The sequence below is a fragment of the Gymnodraco acuticeps genome, unplaced genomic scaffold (assembly GCF_902827175.1).
Source record: "Gymnodraco acuticeps unplaced genomic scaffold, fGymAcu1.1, whole genome shotgun sequence".
NCBI classification, from domain to species: Eukaryota; Metazoa; Chordata; class Actinopteri; order Perciformes; family Bathydraconidae; genus Gymnodraco; species Gymnodraco acuticeps.
Window position 1 is genome coordinate 3,506,822 of NW_022990042.1, and position 25,696 is coordinate 3,532,517.

The 25,696-nt window shown below is 40.2% G+C and overlaps 1 protein-coding gene across 1 annotated transcript; it reads left to right on the top strand.

The window, feature by feature from the left end:
* Nucleotides 1-1,513: 1,513 nt before the first annotated feature.
* On the top strand, nt 1,514-17,828 carry LOC117545520. The gene is made up of 7 exons (XM_034215337.1): nt 1,514-1,664; nt 1,756-1,821; nt 2,026-2,114; nt 2,209-2,314; nt 2,583-2,652; nt 17,191-17,249; nt 17,577-17,828. The coding sequence occupies exons 1-7, from the start codon at nt 1,527-1,529 to the stop codon at nt 17,667-17,669; spliced, it is 621 nt and encodes a 206-aa protein (XP_034071228.1). The 5' UTR covers nt 1,514-1,526; the 3' UTR covers nt 17,670-17,828.
* The last annotated feature ends 7,868 nt before the right edge of the window (nt 17,829-25,696 follow it).

Genomic DNA, 25,696 nt, shown 5'->3' on the forward strand with positions numbered 1-25,696 from the left:
AACACATATTTGTATCGATCATCAAATATAGCGGGGGGGAAAAAGAGCAGCTGATTTGAAAAAAAAACTCGAGAGACGGCTGAGGTGACCGCAGTGCAGAACCGCTGTATAGTTTAAATCTCCTAACAATGTTGTCCATTTTAGACAGAGGCTTATTATTAGGGCCGGGACTTTAACGCGTTAATTAAGATTAATTAATTACACAAAAATTAACGCGTTAAAAAAATTAACGCATTTTAATCGCACTTATTTTTGCACCGCGGAACGTTTCTCACTGGATGAGTTTCAGGCGTACCGATTATACTGGAGCACCAACTAACGTTCATGACTTCAAGACAACAACAAACCACAGTGAACAACAGTGGGAAATGTTGTTTTTAAAAAACGGACGGATGGAAGCGTCGATAAGAGCACGGTTGTGTGCAAATTATGCAAAAAGGAATTCGCATATCACCGCAGCACATCAAGCCTCAAGTATCACCTCAATGCAAAACATATAGCAGCTAGCGTGGACGTTAGCCTCTTTTATCGCGTTCACACCAAAAGAGCCGGTGTTGTGTCACATTATGCCTCCCCGTCATGAAATGCCCCCCCTTGTCACGGGAACGCGCATTTCTAAATGACACGTTTACACCTCTAAATGACACGTTAACACCATAGGTTTACACCTTAAAACGATGTTTAAAACGAAAAGTAAACGTTCAGGGTTTTTATTAATGGTAATTTTCAGACTGTGAGTTGTTTAGTGGTAGCTCATAGTCTTGATTCTTCTAGTTTTAACTTTTCGCTCCGTATATGAGGTGTCGAAGTTCGTTCGTCACTTCCTTTTCAGTTTGTTTTTTTAATGTTTTTTTTATCATTATTGTTACGTCCTGTCTGTATAAACGTGCTTTAAAATGTATTGTTTAATTTTACATAGTTGTCATCTAATAATCTAAATATGTTTACAAATGTTACATAGTCTTTGTCAGCATATATGCTATGCGTACAAAATAAAAGTGTGACATTCATGAAACTTGCTCCATTTATTGGTACCAGTCCTAGAACCATACCCTGAAAAATGCTTGAGGGTGGGGATTCATAGAAACCTCTTTTTTTTTGGGGGGGGGGGGCATTTTATGACAGGCCTAGCCATCACAATATGCCCCCCCCTTGCTATCTTACAAAATAAAAGTGTCCCATTCATGAAACTTGCTCCATTTATTGGTACCAGTCCTAGAACCATACCCTGAAAAATGCTTGAGGGTGGGATTCATAGAAACCTCTTTTGGTGGGGGGGGGGCATTTTATGACAGGCCTGGCCATCACAATATGCCCCCCCTTGCTATCTTACAAAATAAAAGTGTCACATTCATGAAACTTGCTCCATTTATTGGTACCAGTCCTAGAACCATACCCTGAAAAATGCTTGAGGGTGGGATTCATAGAAACCTCTTTTTTTTTTGGAGGGGTGGGCATTTTATGACAGGCCTAGCCATCACAATATGCCCCCCCTTGCTATCTTACAAAATAAAAGTGTCACATTCATGAAACTTGCTCCATTTATTGGTACCAGTCCTAGAACCATACCCAGAAAAATCAACCAGCGCAATGACGGTCAAGCAGCTGTTATTGACAGCTACGCTATGACCGCCATCTGGAAACACACATTTGGAAGAATCCGGGTATGTACATGATTGGAATGACTTTGCTTTTGTAAATGTTGCAAATGTGCATTTTTCAACAGGAATGTAATACTTTTGCAACTACTCTCAGGTTGATCCAATGGCACACACAGTCATCGTGGGAATTGTGAACGAGAACCATCACTGGATGTTGGTGGTGAGAATAGGAGCATATTTTAAGCTCCAATCTGTATCTATAGTGCTGTATACACCATAATAATTAGTGATTTGCAAGATAACCGGGCCACACATACATGCTGTCACTTATTATTGATCAAATCTAAACAATACCCTACATCGTACCTGCGTAATGTATGGTTCCTGCCTAATGCATGTTGTGTTTCCATGTGAATAATAAAAGGTAATGTACCCCCATGAGAAGAAAACCCTCTTCTTGGATCCACTTGGAGAAGGGAAAGGCAAAACGAAGGTGTGCCTGCAATCTACAAGGTACATTTGATACAGTGTACTAGTTCCGGTGTTTTATGAGTATTTTGACAATGATGTGCTGCATCTTGACACATGTACTATCTACATACTGTAGAGCCTTTATGAGGATGAAAGGCTGCAAGGTGTCAAGATGGACATGCAGCACCCTCCCCCATAATCGCCAACAAGACAGCACATCCTGTGGTGTCCTGGCCTTAAAAGTGAGTGTGAAATGCATTTAGCCAAACATTACTCTCAAACTCAAATTCAGTAGCAATTAAACTGAATATCTTGACTTGCTTTTATACATCTTGATCAAAGATGTATTGAATTGTGTCAAACTACACATATACAACATGTCATTCTTTAAATCTGTTGGGTCATTTGTCTGTATTCCATTTGAGGGTAAAATCATAGACCATGCAGTCCAGATACTAATCAAGGTTCTCTTCAGTTGCAGAGAACATTTTACTGGGGGAGGTAATTGAGTTTGAAACCTCACAGAAGGCAGTGCACGAGCTGAGGCTGGACATTGCTACTTCTCTCCTCAGAGAATCTGGTTTGTTACCTTTTCTCAACATTGTCAATGACTTCATGTAGTTACTTTTATTAATTGTATCTCATAAGTATGCATCAATAACCTAGTATATTAATAATGTGCCATGCAAATTGTTGTATTGTATCACTGCTTGGACCATTGGTACTGTTGGGTTAATCTTAGTAGTTATACACATACCACTTTCGTCTCATTAGTATGCATAGAAAGTGACAGGTCACACCTCTCCCTACTTATTAAGCCCCGCCCACTTCCGGCTAAACCCCGCCCACTTCCGGCTAAGCCCCGCCCACTTCCACCGGAAGTCCCGCCCCTCCATAAGCCCCGCCCCTTCCGCCGGAAGTCCCGCCCCCACTTCCGGTTTTTCAAAATAAAATTAAAAATATTTTAAAAATGATAAAAAATAAAAATGCTGCCCCTACCGGTCACCCCCACTTCCGGTTTTTCAAAATAAAATTAAAAAATATTTTAAAATGATAAAAATAAAAATGCTGCCCCTACCGGTCACCCCCACTTCCGGTTTTTCAAAATAAAATTAAAAAATATTTTAAAAATGATAAAAATAAAAATGCTGCCCCTACCGGTCGCCCCCGCTTCCGGTTTTCAAAATAAAATAACATGAAATGTAACAACCATATATTTTAAAAGTAATGTCTCAACTCTAAAGAGCAAGGCCCCGCCACCTAACCACTTCCTGTGCCCCTGTATACAGCAGTATTGACTGTAACTTACAAATACTTGCAAATAACATGAAATATACAACCATATATTTTAAAAGTAATGTCTCAACTCTAAAGAGCAAGGCCCCGCCACCTAACCACTTCCTGTGCCCCTGTATACAGCAGTATTGACTGTAACTTACAAATACTTGCAAATAACATGAAATATACAACCATATATTTGTAAAAGTACTGTCAATCTCACTAACTCTCTCTCTCTCGCTCTCTGCTATTCTCTGCCGTGAAAAGTTTGGTGAACAGTCAAGACAGGTGTGGGGACCATAAAACCCCCAGACATCCTCTGCGGGACAAATGGTGGGGCGATGGGGAGGGGGGACACACACACACACACACACACACACACACACACACACACACACCACTCACCCCCCTCTTCCGTTCAGGATGTTTCTTTTCAAGTTTTTGTGAAACTGCTAAAGAAGTATTTGTTTTGCAAAAGAGGTTATTTTCAAAAGATCTTATTTAGGTTTTAATAGTGATACCTAAGGGTATTCTCTTTCAGTATATGGATTTGTGAACTAATGTGTAATTACTTTTATTAACTATAATTGCACAGGATCATTCTAAGAAGAGTGAGAGGGCTAATGAGCCAGCACCATACCTCCTCTATGCATTTTCTTGACCTGTATCTGATCATGAAAAACTTGACTCTTTTTAAAAAAGTTATTTTTCATCTATCATTTTCAACCATGCAACAAGAGATCAAATTTAAGAATAAGTAATAGTTTGTCACGATTTTACGGGAAATAGTCAGTGCGCAATGTCACATCTTAAAGACAGCTTTAACTGGATAAATGGTTAGTCTTTTTTCAAAACATACCGTACGTTCTGCATGTTAGTATATTTGGTCAATCGATTAGACCCTACTGCCCTAGACGCATGCCCTCAATAGGGAAGTCACGCTTTGGGAAGAGGTGTTTCATTTCACAGATCCACCTTGATTTGTTGTTGTGAGGGGTGAAGGAAGAGGGACGGGGGAGGAAAATTCAGAGGATGAAAAAGCAGAAAACATAACTTGTTTTTGTAAAACGGTCAGCACGTCAGTTTCAAGAAAGACGTTTGCATACATAAAAAAGTGTATCTTACAGTTCCTTTTGTGAGAGAATTACACACAAATCTGCAGAGTGTCACTAAAAAGTTGTAACACAGGGACTGACATTCTGTATGGGGTTTCACACGGACACAAAGTCTACTTCATTATCTACTTTGTCAGCTTTTATACACAAAAGTGTATCTTTCAGTAACTTTCTCAGAGAATTTAAGCATAAATCTGTCAAAGATTCTTAACGAAATCTACTTCATTATCTACTTTGTCAGCTTTTATACACAAAAGTGTATCTTTCAGTAACTTTCTCAGAGAATTTAAGCATAAATCTGTCAAAGATTCTTAACGAAATCTACTTCATTATCTACTTTGTCAGCTTTTATACACAAAAGTGTATCTTTCAGTAACTTTCTCAGAGAATTTAAGCATAAATCTGTCAAAGATTCTTAACGAAATCTACTTCATTATCTACTTTTCAGCTTTTATACACAAAAGTGTATCCTTCAGTAACTTTCTCAGAGAATTTAAGCACGTCAGTTTCAAGAAAGACGACAATAATTAGTAGTTAGACATTTTGGAGAAATGTTCTCTGTCGTTCTTAATGCAAAAACAAATCATCTCTACTCCCTTTGGGTGAAGTCCAGGAATGTTCTAGGGGGAGTGGACACTTGCTGTTACATGGCATAAAGCTTCTGCAGTGTGCCAATAAATGTATAGTTTCCCTAAAGCTCCATACATTTACACATATTGACTAATGACTCAGCACATGAGGGGTAAATACAAAACAAATCTAAATATCACCAATTATTCCAGAATGTGACTAGAATAGAGTCTAGAGAATGGACCCAGGCTTTGTCTTCAGCCATCAACTAAATAGGGGCGTGCTTTTTTTTTTTAATCACCAGTATGTTACTCACCATTGAAGACAGTGTTGAGGGGGCAAGCAAAGTGTACTCAGCGGCAGATTGCATGGAAGCAGAAAGGCCTGGCTCAGACACCATGTCTCCAAAGGTTGACGGGGAACTTCCAACCAGTTCCATCACCTGTTTAGCTTGAGGGAATTTAAACACCATTAAAAATATGGATTACAGAAAAACAATATATGTAGTAAATCGGGTAATCATTAATAAGGGGAAAATGTGCAAGTCTAACCTGAGTCTGGCATGAGCACTTGATCAATAAGGTGGATGACAATGTCCTTCTTGAGCACCATCTTGATGCCATTGACTGTTAAACTCTCGCCATCACAGCCTTGAAATCAAAGTAACGCGTCTAAAAACATATATTTTAGAAAAGTAATGTTAGTCATGTCAAGTTATCAAGACTGCTGTGTTTCATCGAAACAGTGTACAGAGCAGAAAGGGGAACATTTGTCGCCACATTAACATACCGACTCCTCTATCAGTTTTTGCATACATAAAAAGTGTATCTTACAGTTCCTTTTGTGAGAGAATTACACACAAATCTGCAGAGTGTCACTAAAAAGTTTTACACAGGGACTGACATTCTGTATGAGGGTTTCACACCTGAGCTGCTGGGGGGAGGGCGTTGAAAAGCGGGTGAGTATGTTTTGGCTCTCTGGTGTGTTAAGAGTTACAGTCTTAAAGAAAAATCTGGTCAGAAAAAGTACTTAACTTTCTACCAGTTGTAAATTGTCATACATATAAAAAAAGTAAGAGACTTACTGTTTCCTTTGTGAGAGAATTACACATAAATCTGCAGAGTGTCTGTAAAAAGTCTCAAAATCACAAACTGCAGACGCCTCAAGGAGAGACTTGAAAAGATCCATGCGAGTGGGGGGAGAAGAAGAAGACTAATAACCAGCAGTTGACTGAAGCCAGGGACTTTTTTCTTTAAAGTAAAATAAAAATGGGAAACTACTATGCAAAACGCTCTGTATATATTGATCAGAATGTAGTCAATACCCTTTTAATAAGTGTGGTGATGAGGACGATTGAAAACAGAACGAGTAGTGACCCCTGTGTAAACAGAATGGCTGAAGTTTGTAAACTAGAAGACATTTTGGCTATTGTGCGTTCTGGCAGTACTATCCCCGGTCATTGGGAAACGATTGTAAACGAAACATTTAAAGTGGTCCTGGAATCTTCATTTTCCGAAACATTCTGTAACATTATCTCAGAAATGAAACAAACATCAAAAGTGTATCATGTGCTATCAGTGTATGCTCTGTTTGTAGATGTAATGCATCTCTGTGCAGAAAGCAGCATACACATGAATATTCTGACTGAAGTGAAAAAACTCCATCACGATATCTCCAGTCATATGGGGAATTCTAAGCTGGAGACGGTCCTGCGGATGTTGCAATCAGTATAACTATTTGATTTTGGGTGTGAAAAATAAAAAAGTGTTTTTTACATTTAAAAACTGTTGTCTTCATTATAGCAAGGGGGAGCGTGTCTGATACATGTGTATTACAGTCCTTCTTTTTGTGTTTTTCAGTGTTTTTCTGTGTGTCTGTACACACAAAGCACAAATCATTTCAAACAAACCCTGAATCAAATTTAGAGAGGACCATTAAGAGTCAGATTCTTAACAAAATCTACAGACACAAAGTACTTCATTATCTACTTTTCAGCTTTTATACACAAAAGTGTATCCTTCAGTAACTTTCTCAGAGAATTTAAGCATAAATCTGCCAAATGTTTCAAAACTGCCTTGTTTCACTGAAATAGCCTCAAAATCACAAACTGCCATTAAGAGTCAGATGCTTTTACGGAATCTAATAAAACAGAGTATTTTCTACAGATGACTCCTCCCACTCAACGCAATAAGTACCATCCCATTCAGCAAATCATATAAAACTAAGGACCCCCACTAAGACGACCGTTGAAAGTAGCCATGAATCTGAGAAAAACCAAGTCTGATATAGCCTCCCCTTATTATCACCAGGATAACGGATATGGGCTTAATGACTGGATGTTACAAAGTAAGGGGGAGGATGTTCCCGAAGAAGAGCCCTCCTCTATATCATATCCATGTAAGGTCTTTAGGACAAAAGAGGACCACGATAACATGACATATGAAGAATATCTTTCTTTAAAAGAGGGTATTATAGATAACCTTGATAGAAACAGTATATCTCATACCACTCGCCAAGATCGCAAACGACAATTAGCAGAAAAGAAAAGAAAAAGTAAAGAAAAACGAAGAAAAATGAAAAGGAGAAGAAAAATGAAAAGCAAACGCAGAATGAGAATGAAAAGAAAAGGACGGAAAACCAAAAAGACAAAACGAAGGAAGGTGAAAAGAAAAAGGAACAAAGTGAAGAAATGTAATGGTGTTGTTGAGTCATTACCGGATCATAATAATCTTATAGATCATCTACCGCTAACCGACTGCTGCGAATGTGTTGAACAAATACCAAAAGCAATGGCAGAGCTTTGCTTCAATATAATGAGAGAAAAAGCACGATACTGTGGAATTGCCCAAATTGGTGACAGTGCCAGAACATGCATTAAAAGAATGTTGGAGGATTTCTATTCTAGTATCGGTTGTCATTACATCGAGGGATATGCCAAAACGTGTGACGACATAGACAAAGCTTTTGAAGACAATTATATGGTACCTGTCCTTACAGCTAAACAAATCCTACGCCAGGTATTCAACAGACCACAAGAAGCACAAGAAGCCCCAGAAAGGATTACATTCAGAGCTAATAACGGTGAAACCGAAGAAGAAGCAAAGCAGATTATAATCGTTGCGGGTGAAAGGATAGAGAATTTGCATGTGATGTTAATGCATTTATCTGATATAAAAAATGCATTTGTTTACTTCCAAGAGACCCCTAAACATCTACTTGGGCAATGTGAATTGAACGATAAACCGATCACTGTCAATGAAACGCGGAGAGAAGCAGCAGTGCAAATCGTTAAGTCTATTACCTTGTATGCACTACGGCATTAACTTGGTCAAATGTAATGTGTTTTTATGAAAGTGTGTTGAATGTTGTGTTTTCAATTAAACAACCATTACAAAATGAAAATGTGTTTTATTTTTTGCTCTCATATATAGTAATAGTATTGTAAACGAAACATTTATAATAAATCTTCGACAGGCTGCCACACAGCCTGCAGTCCGTCACCCCGACCCTCAGTATGTGCACTAAAGAATGGGCAAAGATTACGGCTTTTTTCGGTTTTCTAACCACCATTAGGCGTCTAAAAAAGAGTTGGTTTTACTGAGGCACCATTTTTTGCACGTAATGGATGTCCTGTGGTGCTGGTCAGTCAGAGTTGAATAGGCCTGCGTCAGGGGTTCACACCAAAAGCCATAAAGGAGTCTTTTGTCATTGATGAGCGAGGTCATCTCTCTCCTCCACTGGCCAATAAACTTTCACATTCTCCACTTTTTTATGATTTTGTTTAGCTCACGGACCCCAAACAAAAGTGCAAAGAATTGAATTAATCACAGGGAAATGAATAAAGGATTAATTTGCATTGATTTTTGCTCCACCACAAATGGAGTCATTTTCTTGACCATAAGGACCTGAGATGTGCACCAACCTGGTGACCAAATACAAGAAGCATCTGACCTATGTGCTGTCCAACAAGGGTTTCTCCACCAAGTACTAAGACATGTTTTGCAAGGGGATCAAATACTTATTTCCTCCACTATATTTGACTCTTCACTTGCTGTAACAAATATGCATTTCCTCTCTGTGGGACGAATAAGGGTATTCTGATAATTCCTCATACATACTCCTTTAAACCATTTTTTAAAAGTTAAGACATTCAATGGTAACCTTGTTAACAGAAGTGGCAATAACAGTGATATTGACTTTTAGTGATTTATTTATTATGCACTTTTTTTCCTGCAGGTGTGGCTTGAGGAAGGAACACAACGGCGGAGGAAAATGCCACAATGTCAATGGGGGTACATGAGCCAACCACCTTAGGTATAAAGGCAGGGTTGGGCTTCAGCAACACTCTCGTTTGCCCCGGGGCAAACTGAGTGCACGAAGGATGTACAGGCAATAAGGCTGTAAAACTCCTGAGCTCTGTGAAGTGTTTTTACTTATCTTTTTTTATGTCTTGAGTATATTGTATGTTGCATTATTGGAGAAGCTTAGGACCCAGGGTTAGGTTTAGGGTTTTCATTGCCTAAACAACGCTGTTGTGCATACATTATGTCAATACAACTTGGTATGTTGAATTGAAACTTGTGTCCAACAGTATAATCAACCAGTGCTGCTATAAACTGCCATCACGTCTCCCCCTGCCACGGAGCTTATAGCAGCACTGGTTGATTATACTGTTGGACACAAGTTTCAATTCAACATACCAAGTTGTATTGACATAATGTATGCACAACAGCGTTGTTTAGGCAATGAAAACCCTAAACCTAACCCTGGGTCCTAAGCTTCTCCAATAATGCAACATACAATATACTCAAGACATAAAAAAAGATAAGTAAAAACACTTCACAGAGCTCAGGAGTTTTACAGCCTTATTGCCTGTACATCCTTCGTGCACTCAGTTTGCCCCGGGGCAAACGAGAGTGTTGCTGAAGCCCAACCCTGCCTTTATACCTAAGGTGGTTGGCTCATGTACCCCCATTGACATTGTGGCATTTTCCTCCGCCGTTGTGTTCCTTCCTCAAGCCACACCTGCAGGAAAAAAAGTGCATAATAAATAAATCACTAAAAGTCAATATCACTGTTATTGCCACTTCTGTTAACAAGGTTACCATTGAATGTCTTAACTTTTAAAAAATGGTTTAAAGGAGTATGTATGAGGAATTATCAGAATACCCTTATTCGTCCCACAGAGAGGAAATGCATATTTGTTACAGCAAGTGAAGAGTCAAATATAGTGGAGGAAATAAGTATTTGATCCCCTTGCAAAACATGTCTTAGTACTTGGTGGAGAAACCCTTGTTGGACAGCACATAGGTCAGATGCTTCTTGTATTTGGTCACCAGGTTGGTGCACATCTCAGGTCCTTATGGTCAAGAAAATGACTCCATTTGTGGTGGAGCAAAAATCAATGCAAATTAATCCTTTATTCATTTCCCTGTGATTAATTCAATTCTTTGCACTTTTGTTTGGGGTCCGTGAGCTAAACAAAATCATAAAAAAGTGGAGAATGTGAAAGTTTATTGGCCAGTGGAGGAGAGAGATGACCTCGCTCATCAATGACAAAAGACTCCTTTATGGCTTTTGGTGTGAACCCCTGACGCAGGCCTATTCAACTCTGACTGACCAGCACCACAGGACATCCATTACGTGCAAAAAATGGTGCCTCAGTAAAACCAACTCTTTTTTAGACGCCTAATGGTGGTTAGAAAACCGAAAAAAGCCGTAATCTTTGCCCATTCTTTAGTGCACATACTGAGGGTCGGGGTGACGGACTGCAGGCTGTGTGGCAGCCTGTCGAAGATTTATTATAAATGTTTCGTTTACAATACTATTACTATATATGAGAGCAAAAAATAAAACACATTTTCATTTTGTAATGGTTGTTTAATTGAAAACACAACATTCAACACACTTTCATAAAAACACATTACATTTGACCAAGTTAATGCCGTAGTGCATACAAGGTAATAGACTTAACGATTTGCACTGCTGCTTCTCTCCGCGTTTCATTGACAGTGATCGGTTTATCGTTCAATTCACATTGCCCAAGTAGATGTTTAGGGGTCTCTTGGAAGTAAACAAATGCATTTTTTATATCAGATAAATGCATTAACATCACATGCAAATTCTCTATCCTTTCACCCGCAACGATTATAATCTGCTTTGCTTCTTCTTCGGTTTCACCGTTATTAGCTCTGAATGTAATCCTTTCTGGAGCTTCTTGTGCTTCTTGTGGTCTGTTGAATACCTGGCGTAGGATTTGTTTAGCTGTAAGGACAGGTACCATATAATTGTCTTCAAAAGCTTTGTCTATGTCGTCACACGTTTTGGCATATCCCTCGATGTAATGACAACCGATACTAGAATAGAAATCCTCCAACATTCTTTTAATGCATGTTCTGGCACTGTCACCAATTTGGGCAATTCCACAGTATCGTGCTTTTTCTCTCATTATATTGAAGCAAAGCTCTGCCATTGCTTTTGGTATTTGTTCAACACATTCGCAGCAGTCGGTTAGCGGTAGATGATCTATAAGATTATTATGATCCGGTAATGACTCAACAACACCATTACATTTCTTCACTTTGTTCCTTTTTCTTTTCACCTTCCTTCGTTTTGTCTTTTTGGTTTTCCGTCCTTTTTTTTTCATTCTCATTCTGCGTTTGCTTTTCATTTTTCTTCTCCTTTTCATTTTTCTTCGTTTTTCTTTACTTTTTCTTTTCTTTTCTGCTAATTGTCGTTTGCGATCTTGGCGAGTGGTATGAGATATACTGTTTCTATCAAGGTTATCTATAATACCCTCTTTTAAAGAAAGATATTCTTCATATGTCATGTTATCGTGGTCCTCTTTTGTCCTAAAGACCTTACATGGATATGATATAGAGGAGGGCTCTTCTTCGGGAACATCCTCCCCCTTACTTTGTAACATCCAGTCATTAAGCCCATATCCGTTATCCTGGTGATAATAAGGGGAGGCTATATCAGACTTGGTTTTTCTCAGATTCATGGCTACTTTCAACGGTCGTCTTAGTGGGGGTCCTTAGTTTTATATGATTTGCTGAATGGGATGGTACTTATTGCGTTGAGTGGGAGGAGTCATCTGTAGAAAATACTCTGTTTTATTAGATTCCGTAAAAGCATCTGACTCTTAATGGCAGTTTGTGATTTTGAGGCTATTTCAGTGAAACAAGGCAGTTTTGAAACATTTGGCAGATTTATGCTTAAATTCTCTGAGAAAGTTACTGAAGGATACACTTTTGTGTATAAAAGCTGAAAAGTAGATAATGAAGTACTTTGTGTCTGTAGATTTTGTTAAGAATCTGACTCTTAATGGTCCTCTCTAAATTTGATTCAGGGTTTGTTTGAAATGATTTGTGCTTTGTGTGTACAGACACACAGAAAAACACTGAAAAAACACAAAAAGAAGGACTGTAATACACATGTATCAGACACGCTCCCCCTTGCTATAATGAAGACAACAGTTTTTAAATGTAAAAAACACTTTTTTATTTTTCACACCCAAAATCAAATAGTTATACTGATTGCAACATCCGCAGGACCGTCTCCAGCTTAGAATTCCCCATATGACTGGAGATATCGTGATGGAGTTTTTTCACTTCAGTCAGAATATTCATGTGTATGCTGCTTTCTGCACAGAGATGCATTACATCTACAAACAGAGCATACACTGATAGCACATGATACACTTTTGATGTTTGTTTCATTTCTGAGATAATGTTACAGAATGTTTCGGAAAATGAAGATTCCAGGACCACTTTAAATGTTTCGTTTACAATCGTTTCCCAATGACCGGGGATAGTACTGCCAGAACGCACAATAGCCAAAATGTCTTCTAGTTTACAAACTTCAGCCATTCTGTTTACACAGGGGTCACTACTCGTTCTGTTTTCAATCGTCCTCATCACCACACTTATTAAAAGGGTATTGACTACATTCTGATCAATATATACAGAGCGTTTTGCATAGTAGTTTCCCATTTTTATTTTACTTTAAAGAAAAAAGTCCCTGGCTTCAGTCAACTGCTGGTTATTAGTCTTCTTCTTCTCCCCCCACTCGCATGGATCTTTTCAAGTCTCTCCTTGAGGCGTCTGCAGTTTGTGATTTTGAGACTTTTTACAGACACTCTGCAGATTTATGTGTAATTCTCTCACAAAGGAAACAGTAAGTCTCTTACTTTTTTTATATGTATGACAATTTACAACTGGTAGAAAGTTAAGTACTTTTTCTGACCAGATTTTTCTTTAAGACTGTAACTCTTAACACACCAGAGAGCCAAAACATACTCACCCGCTTTTCAACGCCCTCCCCCCAGCAGCTCAGGTGTGAAACCCTCATACAGAATGTCAGTCCCTGTGTAAAACTTTTTAGTGACACTCTGCAGATTTGTGTGTAATTCTCTCACAAAAGGAACTGTAAGATACACTTTTTATGTATGCAAAAACTGATAGAGGAGTCGGTATGTTAATGTGGCGACAAATGTTCCCCTTTCTGCTCTGTACACTGTTTCGATGAAACACAGCAGTCTTGATAACTTGACATGACTAACATTACTTTTCTAAAATATATGTTTTTAGACGCGTTACTTTGATTTCAAGGCTGTGATGGCGAGAGTTTAACAGTCAATGGCATCAAGATGGTGCTCAAGAAGGACATTGTCATCCACCTTATTGATCAAGTGCTCATGCCAGACTCAGGTTAGACTTGCACATTTTCCCCTTATTAATGATTACCCGATTTACTACATATATTGTTTTTCTTTAATCCATATTTTTAATGGTGTTTAAATTCCCTCAAGCTAAACAGGTGATGGAACTGGTTGGAAGTTCCCCGTCAACCTTTGGAGACATGGTGTCTGAGCCAGGCCTTTCTGCTTCCATGCAATCTGCCGCTGAGTACACTTTGCTTGCCCCCTCAACACTGTCTTCAATGGTGAGTAACATACTGGTGATTAAAAAAAAAAAGCACGCCCCTATTTAGTTGATGGCTGAAGACAAAGCCTGGGTCCATTCTCTAGACTCTATTCTAGTCACATTCTGGAATAATTGGTGATATTTAGATTTGTTTTGTATTTACCCCTCATGTGCTGAGTCATTAGTCAATATGTGTAAATGTATGGAGCTTTAGGGAAACTATACATTTATTGGCACACTGCAGAAGCTTTATGCCATGTAACAGCAAGTGTCCACTCCCCCTAGAACATTCCTGGACTTCACCCAAAGGGAGTAGAGATGATTTGTTTTTGCATTAAGAACGACAGAGAACATTTCTCCAAAATGTCTAACTACTAATTATTGTCGTCTTTCTTGAAACTGACGTGCTTAAATTCTCTGAGAAAGTTACTGAAGGATACACTTTTGTGTATAAAAGCTGAAAAGTAGATAATGAAGTAGATTTCGTTAAGAATCTTTGACAGATTTATGCTTAAATTCTCTGAGAAAGTTACTGAAAGATACACTTTTGTGTATAAAAGCTGACAAAGTAGATAATGAAGTAGATTTCGTTAAGAATCTTTGACAGATTTATGCTTAAATTCTCTGAGAAAGTTACTGAAAGATACACTTTTGTGTATAAAAGCTGACAAAGTAGATAATGAAGTAGATTTCGTTAAGAATCTTTGACAGATTTATGCTTAAATTCTCTGAGAAAGTTACTGAAAGATACACTTTTGTGTATAAAAGCTGACAAAGTAGATAATGAAGTAGACTTTGTGTCCGTGTGAAACCCCATACAGAATGTCAGTCCCTGTGTTACAACTTTTTAGTGACACTCTGCAGATTTGTGTGTAATTCTCTCACAAAAGGAACTGTAAGATACACTTTTTTATGTATGCAAACGTCTTTCTTGAAACTGACGTGCTGACCGTTTTACAAAAACAAGTTATGTTTTCTGCTTTTTCATCCTCTGAATTTTCCTCCCCCGTCCCTCTTCCTTCACCCCTCACAACAACAAATCAAGGTGGATCTGTGAAATGAAACACCTCTTCCCAAAGCGTGACTTCCCTATTGAGGGCATGCGTCTAGGGCAGTAGGGTCTAATCGATTGACCAAATATACTAACATGCAGAACGTACGGTATGTTTTGAAAAAAGACTAACCATTTATCCAGTTAAAGCTGTCTTTAAGATGTGACATTGCGCACTGACTATTTCCCGTAAAATCGTGACAAACTATTACTTATTCTTAAATTTGATCTCTTGTTGCATGGTTGAAAATGATAGATGAAAAATAACTTTTTTAAAAAGAGTCAAGTTTTTCATGATCAGATACAGGTCAAGAAAATGCATAGAGGAGGTATGGTGCTGGCTCATTAGCCCTCTCACTCTTCTTAGAATGATCCTGTGCAATTATAGTTAATAAAAGTAATTACACATTAGTTCACAAATCCATATACTGAAAGAGAATACCCTTAGGTATCACTATTAAAACCTAAATAAGATCTTTTGAAAATAACCTCTTTTGCAAAACAAATACTTCTTTAGCAGTTTCACAAAAACTTGAAAAGAAACATCCTGAACGGAAGAGGGGGTGAGTGGTGTGTGTGTGTGTGTGTGTGTGTGTGTGTGTGTGTGTGTGTCCCCCCTCCCCATCGCCCCACCATTTGTCCCGCAGAGGATGTCTGGGGGTTTTATGGTCCCCACACCTGTCTTGACTGTTCACCAAACTTTTCACGGCAGAGAATAGCAGAGAGCGAGAGAGAGAGAGTTAGTGAGATTGACAGTACTTTTACAAATATATGGTTGTATATTTCATGTTATTTGCAAGTATTTGTAAGTTACAGTCAATACTGCTGTATACAGGGGCACAGGAAGTGGTTAGGTGGCGGGGCCTTGCTCTTTAGAGTTGAGACATTACTTTTAAAATATATGGTTGTATATTTCATGTTATTTGCAAGTATTTGTAAGTTACAGTCAATACTGCTGTATACAGGGGCACAGGAAGTGGTTAGGTGGCGGGGCCTTGCTCTTTAGAGTTGAGACATTACTTTTAAAATATATGGTTGTTACATTTCATGTTATTTTATTTTGAAAACCGGAAGCGGGGGCGACCGGTAGGGGCAGCATTTTTATTTTTATCATTTTTAAAATATTTTTTAATTTTATTTTGAAAAACCGGAAGTGGGGGTGACCGGTAGGGGCAGCATTTTTATTTTTATCATTTTAAAATATTTTTTAATTTTATTTTGAAAAACCGGAAGTGGGGGTGACCGGTAGGGGCAGCATTTTTATTTTTTATCATTTTTAAAATATTTTTAATTTTATTTTGAAAAACCGGAAGTGGGGGCGGGACTTCCGGCGGAAGGGGCGGGGCTTATGGAGGGGCGGGACTTCCGGTGGAAGTGGGCGGGGCTTAGCCGGAAGTGGGCGGGGTTTAGCCGGAAGTGGGCGGGGCTTAATAAGTAGGGAGAGGTGTGACCTGTCACTTTCTATGCATACTAATGAGACGAAAGTGGTATGTGTATAACTACTAATCTTGACCAGGGAAATTATCAGGGTTTTAAAAGCAACACAGTGGCTTAAGTATAGATTAGGGTAAATAGTCACTACATACAGTATATTGTGTATCTCAACTCCAAACAGATAACATATGAAGCATCGCAGGCAGGCATCTTCAACTGCAATTTCATATAGGCTACACACATCACACTCCAACACACCCTTTCAATTCTGCGGTTTATTTAAGATGTGAGATTTCCCCATCTTCCTCCTTTCAATGTGCTCATTGGTGTGTATTACTTTTAACTGATATCCTCAGTTAATTTTTACCTTGAACTTATTATAATCAAAGCTGTATAGCTAATACATGTGATGAACAACAAAAGAACCATGAGAACCAAACTTAAATTGATGCGTACAGTGCGAAAGAAGTTTTTGTAATGACATTGTGCAGGTTCCCATTCTACAGAGGGTACGGAGAGGGTGAAAGAAGGAGCAGATGGCTCCTCTGTGCTCAGATTTAATCATTTAGAAAATCTATGTGTTTGTGTGTGTTTTGCCTTTTCTTCACACAAAATAATAAAAGACCACAACAAATGTGTCCTTATATAATTGACCTTTTAGTCAAAATTTGGAATGGGTCACCTTGACCCCAAATCTGCAATGTGGTTTATCTGAAGATATTGATTACGTTTTGTCTCAACAGATGATCTAAGCAGGCTTTGCTTTTACTGCGGGATGGAGGAGCAGGATGAAGAACATTGGGTAATTTCCTATTGCACATTACAAATAAAGAAAATTAGCAGAAATATGTTTCCAGACTTTATCAACATAACATTTGCGTTGGTAATTGCTACTATATTTGGCATCTTCAGCATGAACTGATAAAGGGTTAATGTTTTGCTTGTTTTTCCATACATTTTTGTTGAAAATGTATTTCTTTCTCATAACACAACATTTATGTTTTTGAAAGATTTCGATTATTGAAGGAATGGTTAGAATGTTAGTGGGAAATACATTAGAGATATTCTATTATCATAACAAAATCCCATAATGCATACCTTACATAACAAGTATTTATTGTTTTCTCAGATTTGCTGTGACATTTGTCAGCAGTGGTACCACCACCAATGTGTACAAAGGCCGCCAGTTGATCAACCGTACTTGTGCCCTGGATGCACATAATGCCCCGAAGGAACCATCATTAACTGTCCACTGTCATTTCAACCAATGCAACTATTGTTTGGCCTGTCATAAAATTCCCCTCCCCCACCAAAAGAGGTTTCTATTAATCCCACCCTCAAGCATTTTTCAGGGTATGGTTCTAGGACTGGTACCAATAAATGGAGCAAGTTTCATGAATGTGACACTTTTATTTTGTAAGATAGCAAGGGGGGGCATATTGTGATGGCCAGGCCTGTCATATAATGCCCCCCCCCACCAAGATAGGTTTCTATGAATCCCACCCTCAAGAATTTTTCAGGGTATGGTTCTAGGACTGGTACCAATAAATGGAGCAAGTTTCATGAATGTGACACTTTTATTTTGTAAGATAGCAAGGGGGGGCATATTGTGATGGCTAGGCCTGTCATAAAATGCCCCCCCCCCCCAAAAAAGAGGTTTCTATGAATCCCACCCTCAAGCATTTTTCAGGGTATGGTTCTAGGACTGGTACCAATAAATGGAGCAAGTTTCATGAATGTGACACTTTTATTTTGTAAGATAGCAAGGGGGGGCATATTGTGATGGCCAGGCCTGTCATAAAATGTCCCCCCCCACCAAAAGAGGTTTATATGAATCCCACCCTCAAGCATTTTTCAGAGTATGGTTCTAGGACTGGTACCAATAAATGAAGAAAGTTTCATGAATGTCACACTTTAATTTTGTAAGATAGCAAGGGGGGGGCATATTGTGATGGCCAGGCCTGTCATAAAATGCCCCCCCCCCCACCAAAAGAGGTTTCTATGAATCCCACCCTCAAGCATTTTTCAGGGTATGGTTCTAGGACTGGTACCAATAAATGGAGCAAGTTTCATGAATGTGACACTTTTATTTTGTAAGATAGCAAGGGGGGGCATATTGTGATGGCTAGGCCTGTCATAAAATGCCCCCCCCCCCCAAAAAAAAAGAGGTTTCTATGAATCCCACCCTCAAGCATTTTTCAGGGTATGGTTCTAGGACTGGTACCAATAAATGGAGCAAGTTTCATGAATGTCACACTTTTATTTTGTACGCATAGCATATATGCTGACAAAGACTATGTAACATTTGTAAACATATTTAGATTATTAGATGACAACTATGTAAAATGAAACAATACATTTTAAAGCACGTTTATACAGACAGGACGTAACAATAATGATAAAAAAAAACATTTAAAAAAACAAACTGAAAAGGAAGTGACGAACGAATTTCGACACCTCAAATACGGAGCGAAAAGTTAAACCAGAAGAATCAAGACTATGAGCTACCACTAAACAACTCACAGTCTGAAAATTACCATTAATAAAAACCCTGAACGTTTACTTTTCGTTTTAAACATCGTTTTAAGGTGTAAACCTATGGTGTTAACGTGTCATTTAGAGGTGAAACGTGTCATTTAGAAATGCGCGTTCCCGTGACAAGGGGGGCATTTCATGACGGGGAGGCATAATGTGACACAACACCGGAACTAAAATTAGTTCATGAGAACCTTTTTACGGCTCTCTTGTGAGAAAAGAGCTATATTTCTGATTGGCTGGGCGGATTGCAAACCACGCCCCGTAAAACTCCCAAAAAGTTTTGTGAAGCCGCCATTTTATTATCCTCGCATTAGCATTATTAGCATTAGCCCAGCGCAGAAACGCAGAGAGACTAACTTATGGCAACACAAAATAAAACATGGGAGCGGTGGAGATGAGGAGGTGTCGGCGTTCTGGCGATTTACTCGGAAGGCTTCAGTAGAAGCTGCTGGGAGTCCCAGCAGCTTCTACTGAAGCCAGTCCCCAACTCCGGGGACTTCCGGCCGGGGACTTTGGGCGGCAGTATACGCCGTGAAGTGGTTTGCGGCCTGCCAGTAAACCCAAAGCAGAAGAAGAATAAGTGACGTCAGCGGCTTCATTTGCCTAATCCACCCCCAGGTTCAAAGAGTTCTCATGAACTAAATTCTCATGAACCTTTGTGGGAAAAGTACTGCGGTGTGAATGCGCCTAATGGTATACTAAAATCCATGTGAAAAAAATTGCTTCTCACTGTTCTTAGGTCAAATATTTATATGTGATTAAAAATGCGATTAATTTCGATTAATTAATTACAAAGCCTCTAATTAATTAGATTCATTTTTTTAATCGAGTCCCGGCCCTACTTATTATATTTACAGCCCTTAATAACATTCATTTTCTGGGCTCAATGTGTGTCTTGGCCGTTTTCGTTGTGATCGCTAAATTCCCCTAGTTTCCCCTTGTTTATAATATCACCGTTCCAAGCAAACGAGTGTTTTTTGTTTTGAAATTCACTTCCGCGATTTTCGCGGCCCCTCGCTCCAATGACCATTTAGTAAGGTAAAAAGCAAAAGGGCAAAAACGCCTCTCAGACGCTCTTCCGTTTACTTGTTGAATAAAGAAAAACAAATGGTCCGTAGTTACACGGATTCATCTCCCTGAGATTCATCACCCTGAAAACTCTGGCAGTAGCACTCATTCAAGGGTACTATGACTATGCTTGCACGTCATGGTACCATAGCACCTCCAAGGCGCTAAAAATAAAACTTCAAACATCGCAAAATAAACTGGTCAGACTACTGCTTGACCTTTCATCTAGAACCCACCTCACCTCTGCCCACTTTGACAACCTAGGATGGCTTAGAGTAGACGACAGAGTACAGCTACTTGCAATGGGCCTGGTCTACAAGATCCACTACACCTCTATGGTACCCATGTACATGTCAAAATTCTTCCCAAAGGTCAAGGAATACCATGATCATAACACCAGAGGGAGCTCCACAAATCATGTGAAACCCAGATTTGGCACAAAAAAGGGGGAATACACGTTTCGCAATTATGCCACATCAAGGTGGAACGCTCTTCCCACAACTGTAAAGGAAAGTAAAACTATACTTACCTTCAAAACCTCTCTTAAAGAGCACCTTCGGGGGAGAGCATTGCAAAACTGGCCCGGGTAATGGTACAAATCTCAACCTGTCGTACAATGGACAGCTTCCCCCCCATCTATGTATATACTCGCATTTTAGACTCTGTTACTAACTGTATATCTGTAGACTTGGTATGTCTTAAATGTCCGGTTAGGATGTATTAGAACGAAATCTAAAATGAAAATTGTAAATAAGCAATCTGTATGTAAAAAACCACCATCCATCCATCCATCCATCTTCTCCCGCTTATCCGTGGTCGGGTCGCGGGGGTAGCAGTTCCAGCAGAGAGCCCCAAACTTTCTTTTCCCTGGCGACATCAACCAGCTCTGACTGGGGGATCCCAAGGCGCTCCCAGGCCAGCGAAGAGATATAATCCCTCCACCTGGTCCTAGGTCTACCCCTTGGTCTCTTCCCAGCTGGACGTGCCTGGAACACCTCCCTAGGGAGGCGCCCAGGTGGCATCCTAACTAGGTGCCCGAACCACCTCAACTGGCTCCTTTCGACGCGAAGGAGGAGCGGCTCAACTCCGAGTCCCTCCCTGATGACCGAACTTCTCACCTTATCCCTAAGGGAGACACCAGCCACCCTGCGGAGAAAACCCATCTCGGCCGCTTGTATCCGCGATCTCGTTCTTTCGGTCATGACCCATCCTTCATGACCATAGGTGAGGGTAGGAACGAAAATGGCCCGGAAGACCGAGAGCTTTGCCTTCTGGCTCAGCTCCCTTTTCGTCACAACGGTGCGGTAAAGCGACTGCAGTACCGCTCCCGCTGCTCCGATTCTCCGGCCCATCTCACGCTCCATTGTTCCCTCACTCGAGAACAAGACCCCGAGATACTTGAACTCCTTCACTTGGGGTAAGGACTCATTCCCTACCTGGAGTGGACAGTCCATCGGTTTCCTGCTGAGAACCATGGCCTCAGATTTGGAGGTGCTGATCCTCATCCCAGCCGCTTCACACTCGGTTGCGAACCGATCCAGTGAGTGCTGAAGGTCGCAGACCGATGAAGCCATTAGAACCACATCATCTGCAAAAAGCAGTGGTGCAATCCTTAGTCCACCGAACTGCAGACCCCCTCCCCCATGACTACGCCTCGAAATCCGATCCATGTATATTACAAACAGGATTGGTGACAAAGCGCAGCCCTGGCGGAGGCCAACCCTCACCGGAAATGGGTCCGACTTACTGCCGAGGACCCGGACACAGCTCTCGCTTTGGGAGTACAGAGATTGGATGGCCCTGAGTAGAGACCCCCTCACCCCATACTCCCGCAGCACCTCCCACAGTACCTCCCTGGGAACTCGGTCATACGCCTTCTCCAAGTCTACAAAACACATGTAGACCGGATAAGCGTACTCCCAGGCCCCCTCCAGGATCCTTGCGAGAGTAAAAAGCTGATCCGTCGTTCCACGACCAGGACGGAATCCGCATTGTTCCTCCTCAATCTGAGGTTCGACAATCGGCCTGACCCTCCTTTCGAGTACCTTAGAGTAAACTTTCCCGGGGAGGCTGAGTAGTGTGATGCCTCTGTAATTGGCACACACCCTCTGATCCCCCTTTTTAAATAGGGGAACCACCACCCCGGTCTGCCACTCCTTCGGTACTGTTTCCGACTTCCACGCAACGTTGATGAGACGTGTCAACCATGACAGTCCCTCAACACCCAGAGCCTTCAGCATTTCCGGGCGGATCTCATCCACCCCCGGGGCTTTGCCACTGTGGAGTTGTTTGACGACCTCAGTGACCTCCCCCCGGGAGATTGGTGTTGATCCCCCGTCATACTCCAGCTCTGCCTCTAACATAGAGGGCGGAGTTGTCGGGTTCAGGAGTTCCTCAAAGTGTTCCTTCCAACGCCCTAACACTCCATCAGTTGAGGTCAACAACGTCCCATCCTTACTGTACACAGCTTGGATGGTTCCCTGCTTCCCCCTCCTGAGGTGTCGGACAGTTTTCCAGAACAACTTTGGTGCCGCCCGAAAGTCCTTCTCCATGTCTTCTCCGAACTTCTCCCACACCCGCTGCTTTGCCTCGGCCACGGATGAGGCTGCTGCCCTTCGGGCCTGTCGGTACCTTGCAACTGCCTCGGGAGTCCCCCGGGATAACAAATCCCTGAAGGCCTCCTTCTTCAGTCGGACGGCTTCCCTGACCACCGGTGTCCACCAGGAGGTTCGAGGGTTACCGCCCCTTGAGGCACCTAGGACCTTGAGACCACAGCTCCCCGCCGCGGCTTCGGCAATAGAGGCTTTGAACACCGACCACTCTGGTTCAATGTCCCCAACCTCCACAGGAATGCCCGAAAAGCTCCGCCGGAGGTGTGAGTTGAAGGCCTCCTGAACTTGGGCCTCCTCCAGACGTTCCCAGTTCACCCGAACTACACGTTTGGGCTTACCAGGTCTATCCAGAGGCTTCCCCCGCCACTCGACCCAACTCACCACCAGATGGTGATCAGTTGACAACTCCGCCCCTCTCTTGGTAAAAAACCACCTGTATGTAAATTGTAAATAAGCCATCTGTATGTCAAATATGTCTTATATGTCTTAAATGATATGATGAATTGGAAATGGGGGACCCTGATGTAAACAAGACGAAAGTCTTTCTCTGGTCTGCATCCCCTTAACAATTGTATGTTTTGAGCTGTACTGTACTGTACCCAATATACAAGCTGTTAATAAACGTTTCAATCAATCAATCAATCCCTCCATCATGTTGATTTGAATCAGAAGTTCTGAACATGAGCCCGCCCCGCTCGACCATCTGAGCCAATCACAGCGCGATAATGACCTGCCTTCCGTTTCAACCATACTCCTTCCGTTTCCACTATACTTTCTCTCACACACACATGCATTCTTCTCTTGCATACATACATTGTCTTCATACATGCATATATTATTTATAATATTAAATGTAAACATTGAATGAATGTGCATGAGAGCAAAATGTATAAATATGAGCATTAAAATATATGAATATGAGAACAAAATGCATGAATGTGTGAGTGACAATATATGAATGTGTGCATTGAAATATGATAATATGAGAGCAGAATGTATTTGTGTGAGTGTAAATATATACGTGTGTGAGAGTGAAAATGTATGTATGTATAAGGAGAATATACGTGTGTGAGAGTGAAAATCTATGTATGTATAAGGAGAATGTATGTGCGTGAGAGGACCAGTATGAATTACGGCCTGTACGGCCCCTCATAGTTTCTCAAACTTCACACATAGCTGTATAAGACTCATCTCTTTCGACTCCACTTCGAGCGTTAGAACTATTAACGAAGCACTTTTATACTAATAAAGGACTGGCTTACCTAAAGCCAGTTGAGTAGCACTTGAAATGTTTGGCTCTATGAAACCTGATGTACTTATATGATTCTGTTTTCTTCAAGGTTGTGTCTTCCTGGTCGAATGTACTTATTGTAAGTCGCTTTGGATAAAAGCGTCAGCTAAATGCAATGTAATGTAATGTAATAAGAGTCGACTCACAGAAAACCCTGGGTAAATAACAAGGAAAAACTGATCCTCTGTAGGTAAGAAAATTCAGCCTAAGAGTCAAAACAACAACAAATAAAGCGACTCCATAATAAACCTCTTACTGGATGGTATTGCAAAGAGACTCCTTTGTGCTCCTAGCAAGTCATTTTTATTCTATTTATGTTAAAACTGTATGTTCCTTGGATAGAAAAGACATTAGAAAAAAGGACTGTTATTTGGAAAACTGTCGGAACAGGGTGCTTGATGCAAAGTATCCAGAATGTTATAGATGCAATGTGAACCTAATAAGTTTTAAAGCATGACAAACATAGTTCATATAAAGATTAATGTGGGAGTCTTACTAATCAAGCTTTTCTTATACAAGGCCTACCATAATATGACAGATAAAAATGTGTATGCATTACATAACAGCTAACAATAGATTGATTAATTACAGTATAAGGCTATAATACTTGATAATATGCGAGTTGCCACAAAATAGTATTTTTAATTACATGGATTGCTAATAGCAACGTTTTTACACCCACATAATACTCATTAAGTTTAAATACTAGGGGTTCGACCAGTTGAAATAGTGAACACAGTGTTGTCGTTTAATTTCATTCTACACAATTGCTTACTTACAGCTCCAGCAATTCCAGAGAAACAGTAACATTTGGAAGTGTGTTTTTGGCCACCTGGCAAAGCAAGTCCAATATTTATTCTCCTGTTTTGGTTTCCTCCAACTCCTGAGAGAAATATCTGTCTCTAAAGCTGCCAAATGCTCCTCTATGATCACCAGCCAGTCATACTCTTTCAGATTTTTGTCCTAAAAATTGGACAGACATTCATTGGACCCCTTGACTTTTTTCATGATCAGGTAATTTTCCTATGTGTTTAATACCTTGGATATGACCAATTACGTGCACAACTTATCAGCCTCTAATGTCCTTTATCAGTTGAAGTAATTACCAAATGTTAGCATAAAACCACTCTAAACTAGGACATTAAACATGATATTGGATACCTGCTCTATCTGGTGCTGAGCAGGAAGGGTGCAGTCAGACACATTAACGTTTGGGCCAGTCAAACCACAATATTGAGCTGAAAGACAATAAAATGCTCAGTAGGGATGGTGAACAATTCAGTTTTTCAATACAAACATCCCCTTTTTACATATAAAAATACTGCTTATTGTGTTCATACAGTATGTGGCTGAGTCTCGCCATTGTTTCCTTTCATAGATGAAAAAGGCCTATACTAATCGATCAGCCATTTTCATACACGGCTCAACCGAGTGAGAACAGCAGAAGTGGAGATGCGGCCAGATCAATAACTTTTCAATGACGGAGAAGACGTTGATTTTTTGATAGGCACACAATCACATTATGAAACAAGCACTGCATTAGTTATAATAAATTAATAATTTTGATTGCACCTCGAGCAGATGGGCTTTTAGTTTGATCCTGTTTGAAAATTGGCTGCTTAGGGATTTTATAGAATGAAATGAGGAAAAACATCCAATAGTTTGGTGAGGTTTTGTCATCCTTCATTTGAAGGTTAGACGCATTATTATGCTTCTAAAAATAATAAAACATGTAGATAA

Bases quoted from the DNA above. Each gene is read 5' to 3' on its own strand.
- LOC117545520 (XM_034215337.1), top strand. From the start codon at position 1,527: ATGAAACTTGCTCCATTTATTGGTACCAGTCCTAGAACCATACCCAGA. The intron at 1,665-1,755 runs GTATGTACATGA...AACTACTCTCAG, and splicing joins ACACATTTGGAAGAATCCGG to GTTGATCCAATGGCACACAC. The intron at 2,115-2,208 runs GTACATTTGATA...TACATACTGTAG, and splicing joins GTGTGCCTGCAATCTACAAG to AGCCTTTATGAGGATGAAAG.